Below are 8,941 nucleotides of genomic sequence, written 5' to 3' on the forward strand. Positions count from 1 at the left end.
CTCGTACTCTTCCCCTTCGGCAGATTTTAAATGGCTACAGTGATCTGATGGCCTCCCCGCTACAGAGAAGTGGAGGCTGTTTGATCTTCTCTGGAACGTAAGAAAATGCTCTCAGCCACTTTCTCAATCAAGATCTTGGCAGGGCCACATTTTACGACCTCCAAGACACGCCGTCATGTTTGGTTAGAGGCTCCAGCGTGTCCAGAGGTCCAAAACCACGTGCACTTGTTTTCTGAACTCCCCCATTTAGAGCCCAGACATCATGCAATAAAAAGGTCAAGACATTAAAGAATCCAAATCTGGATGAAGAGCTCCAGCTGAGCACCTAGGCACCAGCCAATATCGACCACCAGCCATGTGGGCGGTACCTTCCTTGGCCATGCAGCTCTTGGAGCCTGAGCACCCAGCCACAGCCTCAGGACGTCCTAAGTGAGGAACACTCAGCTAAGCTCAGTCAACCCACAGAAAGTGTGTGTGTGTGTGTGTGTGTGTGTGTGTGTGTGTGTGTGTGTGTGTTTAATCTACAAGATGCCAGTGTGGATTCTTTTTTAGAAATTAATTAATTAATTTTGTGTAATTAAATAATTAATTAATTTTTGTGTGTAGCCTGCATGTGTGTCTGTGTAAGGGTGTCAGCTCTTGGAGCTACAGACAGTTGCAAACTGCCATGTGGGTGCTGGGACTTGAACCCGGGTCCTCTGGAAGAACAGACAGTGCTCTTAACTGCTGAGCCATCCCCTGATGGGGCTAATAAAATAGAGGAAACTCCATTCATCTCTTTTCCTGTCTCTTACCAAGGAGTTTTTGAGGCACATGCTTGTAAGCCAACAGTGATGCTAACCTCTGTTCTCATTTTGAAATGAGGCATCTTGAACTACTCTGAACCACACAACCTGTGACACGAAGCACTTGAATCTGACCTTAAAATCACAGGCAGTTGCTTAAGGCTCAGACACTGATATCATCCTTTATAAATACCCCCAACTTGGCCATTTATGCTTTGAATGAAGGGTTGGGAAACTTTGATGGACCAGAAAGTAACCATTTTGGGCTTTGTGAGTCAGGACGTATGGACCACAACCACTGGGCTTTCATCTGTAATGCAATGCACCGATAGGAAACACGGAAGGCCTTCCAGATTTCAGACTCAGTGTAACATCAGAGTAGGTGGATGTGACTCAATCCAGTTTGAGGTAGTCCTCTAGAAACCTGCCGGCAGTCAAGGCTTTATTCTCTGGCAAAGCTGCATGAGCTTGATGAAAAAGGAACTTACTCCACTGCATATTTTAATTTAGAAAGCATCCAAGGTGTCAAGTTTTAAAGAACAAGAAATTTGGAGACTTCGATAGGATTTGCAAAAACATATCATCAATTCTACTTCCAATGGTTGCTCAGAATTAACAAGATTAAGTATGCCAAGGACACCCGCACATATAACAGAAAACAGAAAGTCCCACCCTCTCAGGATTATTTATAAACAAGACAGCTGTTAAATATTCAGCAATAAACATGAAAGGATCATACTCATTGGCTTCTTTTCTTTCTTCTTTTTCTCCTTTCTTTTTCCTAGATGCTGTAGTTCTGAAACAAAGGTCCGAAAACTCGTAGCAGCTTTTTGATCTCTGACTTCAGAAAGAATTTTGGTGCCTTAAGTTTACTGGTCACACAACTCACAAAAATATGGCCCTAATATATTCACAACTAATAGCCAGTTGACAAAAAGGAATAATGCTATTAAAAAGGAAATGAGTTGTGGTAACTTTATATAAAGTGATGAATCGCTCAGCATTGCCAAGTTAAGTACTGGCTGGAGGCTAAAAAGAATGAAAGGTGGAGATTCCATTAAAAGTGGAAACATTACTGTAAGTAAAATAAAGTTCTTTGGAATAAAATATACACAGGCCCAGTAAGCATGTTATATGTTAAGGCAAAAATCCAATTTCTTACTCAGGGTATTTAAGACAGAAGAATGATCCAACAACATTCTAAATGAGGGTTCTAACAAGCATTCTTAGATAAAAATCATATTGTTTCCATTTGGAGTCTGCCTTTTTAGTCCTGACAGATGCCAGGTGCCAAGTTTGAGTAAAACCTTGATTATAGTAACTTAAACATTGTCTACTTTGTTATGTGTATACATAGGCAGGGGCCAGGGGGAGTACAAGTCAGAGAAAACTTGAGGTGTGGGCAATCAAAACTTAAAAAGAGAAGGAGGAGGAGAAGATGAAGAAGAGTTGGCTAGCCTAAGCATGGCGGTGTACACCTGCAACCTCAGCACCTGTGAGGCTGAGGCAGGAGGAGCATGTGCTCAAAGATAGAAATTTGCATAAAATAGAAAAGTTCTCGGTAACACAGAAAGAGTTCCAAGCCAGCATGGGCTGTGTTAGAAATCAAAAGGAATAAGATGGATATTCTAAAATCGTAGGCAATGTCAACAAGGCAAGTTTGTTAGTTAAAAGATGGATGGCAGAACCAATAAAATACTACACACTTGAAAAGAGGCGCATGTTTGTTTAAATAGTTTAAGAAATATTTTCCTTGTGTACAGACAGAAGTTATGCACCAACAGTGGGCCTTTACCGACAAGTCGCCATGGTTTCTACTTGGAGGCAGCACACTGGGCAAAAAGATAAGGGCATCCAACACAAACACATAAAGAAGAGGCAATGACATACCACAGCCCAGGAACACACAGGGCCCAAGTAAATCCTAGCATCCGGGGAAAGATAGACCTCCCTTCACCATCTATCTCCTCAAGTTGCCCAGCACATAGGGGACATCCTTACCTGGTGCAGCCATGAACTTTCTTCACTCTTCTTGTATTTTATGTAATATGCACACAGTTCTGGGCATTTAAACCACTGTACCTCTTAACCCCTGAAGTCACTGAAGTAGGAAGTACCTGGAAGGAAGAACTAAAACTTGTCTACCGCATTTATCTCTGCTGTGTTACAAAATACCAATGGCTCCCATACAAGTTTCCATTAAGATTGCCTTGTCGGAGTAAAGAAGCTCTGGTCCATTGATGGGAGGTGAGTAGGTGCTGAGGTTGGAGGCAACTCAAACACACAAGATCTGTTTCCGGGTCAGTTGCTATTTTATAAGGAGTATGTCTTTCTCCAGCCACACTAATAAAGAGCCTGCTAATGCTATTCATGATAACAGCTACTCCTTGAATCTGAAGGTGTTGATTAACTTGAGGACTATGCAACAAAAATTTGCTCAGAGTTTTTCATAAGTTATGTACATCGTGTATATGTTAACTGCGAGGATGTGCTAAGGAGGTTACAAAATTTGTGGATATACTAAGAATATGGATGTTATTCCCAGGAAAGGGCAGAGGCGACGCCAGAGCAAAGAGCTGTTCTAATGAGGCCATCGCCGTCCCGTTCTGAATCCTATGCTCTCACTGCCCTGGTTCTGCTCGACGTCAATAAACATGATGAGCTGTGGTCAGAGTCAGACTTTAAAGACTTCTGAACCACGCTTCACCAAGCGCTTAAAACAGCTTTATAGAGTCACCGTGTCAGTTGTATCTCAATGAAGGGAGAATAAAATGCCACTCAGAATGCAAGGCCTAAGTGCAAGCAGGGAAGACAAAGTTAAGAACTAATAGGCCAACAGTTCTCCAGACAGAGATAGAGGACACAGTCAGACAACATGTTGAATGTTGACAGTAAAATGCAACCCCAGATGAGTGACAGGAAAAAAACAAGCGCCAATCTCGCTTTTCTGGGCTATACAATACAACATCTATGTTAAGACAACTTAAAGAATGTTTAGCTCCCTTACTCAGGATAAAAATTTGCTTTCCGATCCTTTCAATGCACAATCCTATTAAATGGATTTTCTTCCTCTTCTTATTAATTTATTCATATTCCATCTAAATTGTTAGCCCATCCCTTGTACTATTAAATGGATTTAATAAATAGTAAAGTACTTTTGTATCAAATACTTTCTTTTTTTTTTTTTTTTTTTTTTTTTTTTTTTTGGTTTTCTGAGACAGGGTTTCTCTGTATAGCCTTGGCTGTCCTGGACTCACTTTGCAGACCAGGCTGGCCTTGAACTCACAGCGATCCGCCTGCCTCTGCTGCCCGAGTGCGCTTTCTAAATATTTTTAAGCAGATGTCATTAAAATGCAGTTATTTGTAGCACTTAATTTGAAGAGAATTGATGGCACAACCACCAATAGGAAAATTCACAAAACATTCTCTTAGCTAAGATAAATTTATATTTTTTCTTTTGTAAATTTCAAGGCCCTTTTTAAAATATAAATAGGCATAAATATTCTGATATACACAGTGTTTTTCAAATGGTGAGAATATTAAGAATATGAACACAAGAGGCAAAACTAAGAACATGGTTAGATTCTCTAAATTGTTTTTGACATTTTGCCATTGGAATTAACAGTCTGAACAGTCTTATGAGCCTATTTGTCTCATCTGTAAAATGGATAGAATAGCTGAGTGAGTATGCCAATGTGAGCACGAGGGACCAGTCAAGAAGCAGAAAGATGCACTGTTGCATCATTTTAAAGGAGCAGACAATGTATAATGCTGTATCAGAGAAGTGTGGCAGTGTGAGTGAGCGATGTCCCCTACAGGCTCAGATATTTGAAAACTTGGTCCCCAATTGGTGGGGCTGTTTGGGAAGGCTTAGCGGGCACATCTTTGCTGGAGGAAGTGTATCACTCGGGAGGGTATGAGTGGCTTTGAGAACTCATAAGCTTGCTCTACTTTCAGTTTGTTACCTCCGCTTGGTGTTTGCGGTTGAAATGGGATCTCTCAGCCTCCCTCACCTGCCACCATGCCTGCGTGTTGTCATGCCTCCCCACCAAGATGGACTCTTGTCCCTTTGGAAGAGTAAGCCAAATAAAACATATATATATAAAAGCTTTGAGGCGATGATATTCTAAATATCTTTAATATTTAGAATTTTACTTACAAAGCCTCCTGATCCCCACTAATAAACTATACTAGGATGGAGACATCTTTCTGTCAGATAAAAAGTAGAAGTAACTCTAGTCACTGTGTGCTATCAGTAAATGTGTCTCCTTTAAGCCTTCAGAAATGCCCTTTGGTATTGAGAGTTTTAAACTTCAACTGCTTGAGGTAACTGTATTGCTTAGAGCCTCCACCCCCCCCACACACACACACACATACCAAGTATTCAAATTTGCAGATTCTTGGGGGCTAAGCAATGAAGCTTTACTTTCACCCCTGACCTGGGGTGGGAGCCCTTTCTCGGCTAATACTTCTTTCCTGGTTTGCTCTCTTGGTCCGACTCTATGAGGTCCCTTTAATCCCTCATTGGCTTCTCACAGACTATGCAAGACTAAGCCAAGGTAGCTGACTGAAAATTGGGGGCATTTTTTTCTCATTTGAGAGTCTGTACACATTTAAAAGAGCACTTAGGACATGAACAAAATTAGCAAGTGAAATAATTTTATTATAGAAAACGATTGCCATGCCAACAGCTACCTTCTACGCTACTATGAGGATTAAAGAAGCTAGTCATTGTGAAAATGGCTGAAAACTGAGAGCACGGACTGTAACTCCGCAGGGCAGAAACAGTCACTGCCTCTTCAGTGACTGTGCCAACTGCCCAAACAGAGCTGGACACGTGATAGACTTCAAGCTTTGTTGAGTGAATGCGATATACAGTATGATTAATAGTACATAACCAAAATAGTAAAGTGGAAGCAAACAGGGGAACAGGTTGTCGATTTTGGACAGTGTGATCTACATAAAATGACTGTGGTAATTTCTCAGTAGTTCATTTAGACTGGTCAACAAACTAAGGTCGACAAAAAATAAGTCTAGTCAATTTGCTAAAGTTATTTAAATAACATTTTATGATTCTTTCCCAAGCCAATGTATAAGGCAAAGACTCAGAACTAATTCTTAAAGGTTTCAGATTAGAGTCAATTGTAGGATGCTTGCCTACCACGCAGAAGGCACCAATTCAATCTCCATCACTGATCAAAACCAAACCAAACAAACAACAACAAAACGAAAATGATTCCTCACTGGTTATTTCGAAAAGAGACCTACTGCTAGCTTTGGAAGAGGGAATAGCTCTTCTAAGAAGCCTACAGAATGTCAGTCCCCATGGCCTCACCTGATCTCTAGATGACCCAGAAAGCTACTGTCACTTTACAGCCTCACAACTGCTGGAAGAAAGGCTTCCTGCATTTACTAAAACATGCCATGGAAATTTAAAGTGGAGGCCGTGTTCAGAAGCCAGCAAGCACTATCTTCTAGATTATAAACACACATGAGTGTAAATCTGAATTTAAGCAGCATATTTGTAGCCATGGATTTGCAGAGAGGCTTCCCCCTCTCTCTAGATATTTTTCCTAGCTTCAAAAGGTGGGTGCTTTACACACACACACACACACACACACACACACACACACACACACAAAACATTTGAAACAAAGATTTGTTTGTTCAAATGAAAATTAACCTAGGGGGGAAATGGACTCCTTCATGAGGGTCAAAGAAAACATTTGACAAAACATGCCCTCTTAATTACCTAAACATTATTTTATTTTTACATTTGGACACTTGAGTACGTCATACCAGAATATGTTCTTGTAAAATAAATAATGTTGGAAGCGTTTTCTCCATTAACTGAAATACTTAGAGTGAACTGAGCATGTATATGAAATTATTTTGTGGGCTCCTGAGCTGTCCATGTCAATTTGCACTTTGTTTAACCGTTGAAAAGTCAACAAAGGTTACAACTAAGTAATTTTGCATGCCTGAAAGTCAATCGCCAGCAGCTTAAGACTTCTTTTAAAAAATGACTTCTTCGAACCCTGTTCCAAACCACCAAATCACAGAAATCACCAGATAATCTCGAAAATACTATTTGTGTGATGTTGTGTCTTTATTCATGGTCACATGGGCCTATCTCACACATTTCTAATTTCATAATATTTCAAAAAGAACAGCGTTCACATTTTCTAGGCATATAAACATTTCCAAGGCGCATAGACCTTGCCTCAACTCGAGCCTACTCCTCTCCCAGGGTGCAAAAGGCTTGCCCAGTATTTAAGCTTTATACTCTGTGAATGAGACCGGTGTTAATAATTTCATTTGTTCCATTCTGTTAGTAGTCATTTCAAGTGAAAGACCAGGACAGGTTCTAAACACGCTAAATTCTATAAAGCCATTAGCAATAAATTTGATCTGGCAGTTTGCTGGGACAATGGAAACTGCTGAATGGCGTGTTAGTCATTCTGGGCAAACCTACGGGGATTAAAAGAATGAGTTAAGATCATCTAAGGACGCAGTTAAAAAATAATAATAATCCAATTGGATCTCAGTTTCTCAATCGCTTGGCGACTTTGTTGATGGCTGGTTTCAGCTTTACCTTTATTTTAGCTGCCCAAAGCTTTGCTCCCAACCCTGCTAGCAGTTAGATTTTCTTCGGTAAAAATACAAATAAACGCAAAGTGCACTTTTTTCGGTAAATTTCTGTTTATAGGTGAACTTCCTTCCTACTTTAGTTGCCAAAGCGGCTGTTTATCAGCTAGCTCAGCAGGATGCAAGTGTGGGCCTTGATTTCTTTACACCTAACTGTGAAAGTAAGGGAAGCCAGGAGTTCACACAACTCTTTCAGACCACCAGACCCGACCATGGCAGCAGCAAGGTCTCCAGGCAGCTAAGCCTGCAATACCTTCCTGCCAACGACTTTCCAGAAATGAGGTGCTAGCACTGGGGACAGGAGCCTGTCAGCTAGAAATGTCAACGCCCCAACCCCCGCTGAGATCCAACCGCCTAGGTAGCCCAGGCACCTGTTGAAGAAGGAAGCCAGGAAGAACGAGGGTGGGACCGGGTGGAGAGAAAAGGGATCTCATGTCGACAAATGGCATTCGCATTGCAGTTTAGCCCGCTGCAGTGGACCGCCCGGCTCTCTGTGCGGCTCACAGGTGACAACTTTACTTAGTGCTGGGGCAACAAGGCTCTCCTCGGGCTGAGGCTCCTTGGACTGAGGCTCCCCAAGACTGAGGTTTCCCAGGGTCGAGGCTCCCCTGGGCTGAGTTTCCCCCAGGATTGACGTTCTCCTGAGCCGAGGTTCCCCTTAACCAAAGCTCACCTTGGGCTGAGGGCTGGAAGGCACTGTCTCGCTCCCCCGGAGCCCGGCCAGGGGGCATCTGGAAGGCCCACCGTGCACCACCGTAGGGCCCTGCCGGGCACAGCTTGAGCGGCACTGGGCTGGCAGGCAGCGACCGCAGCTGCGGACACTCGGGACCCGGCGCCGGACGCGGAGGCGGGGGCGCGTGCGTGGGCCCGGCTCCTGCGCGCAGCAAGTTCTCGATCAGGAAACTCTTGCCCAGGCTGCCAAAGCCTGGCGCGGGGAGGCCGAGGAGTGCGGAGGACGCCACCACATCCCAGTAGGCTCCGGCCTGGGCCGCCACAGCGCTGGGCAGCATGGTGCGTGCCCGCTGCCCGGGGAGGAGCGAGTGCGCAGGGACAGGGCGCAGGCAGGATGATCTGGGCAGCTGGGTGCGTCCCTAGCCCTCAGCGGCGCCTCTGGCTGCGTCCGGGAGCAGTCTGCAGATCCCGGCAGGGTTTTCACTACTGGGACGGAAGGTGTGTCCGGCCCATCCATTCATGTCATCCTGTCCACAAAGTGACAGATGCGACCAACAATGAAGGCAATGAGAGTCCGGCTCCAGCAAGGGGAGGGGACTCTTCCTGAGGAGGTGGGCGTGGAGGGGACGGGAAAGGGGCGCTGCCACTCTGCCTGCCAAGCCATGACCCTGGTGCTGGAGCCCTGGGCTGACTGGTATTGGTTATCATGAACTTCCAGGAGACACGACACGAACTGGGTCGCTGAAGTGCAGTTGTTCTTCGGGGGAAACAGGTTATATGGGTGCCTCTGTTTTAAGAAGTAAGAAAATGTGTATTTCTTGGATCTTTTGCAAAAT

At 43.7% G+C, this 8,941-nt stretch overlaps 1 protein-coding gene across 1 annotated transcript in view; it reads right to left on the minus strand.

Annotated features, from left to right (window-relative positions):
• The window catches only part of Dbx2 (developing brain homeobox 2), a 30,936-nt gene extending 22,263 nt beyond the window's left edge, over positions 1-8,673 (minus strand). The window contains 2 exon segments of the mRNA XM_051159428.1: positions 8,107-8,469; positions 8,472-8,673. Of these exon segments, the coding sequence (XP_051015385.1) occupies positions 8,107-8,469; positions 8,472-8,622 (514 nt within the window). The 5' untranslated portion in view covers positions 8,623-8,673.
• Positions 8,674-8,941: the final 268 nt, after the last annotated feature.

Source organism: Acomys russatus, chromosome 17 (assembly GCF_903995435.1).
Source record: "Acomys russatus chromosome 17, mAcoRus1.1, whole genome shotgun sequence".
In the NCBI taxonomy this organism is placed as follows: Eukaryota; Metazoa; Chordata; class Mammalia; order Rodentia; family Muridae; genus Acomys; species Acomys russatus.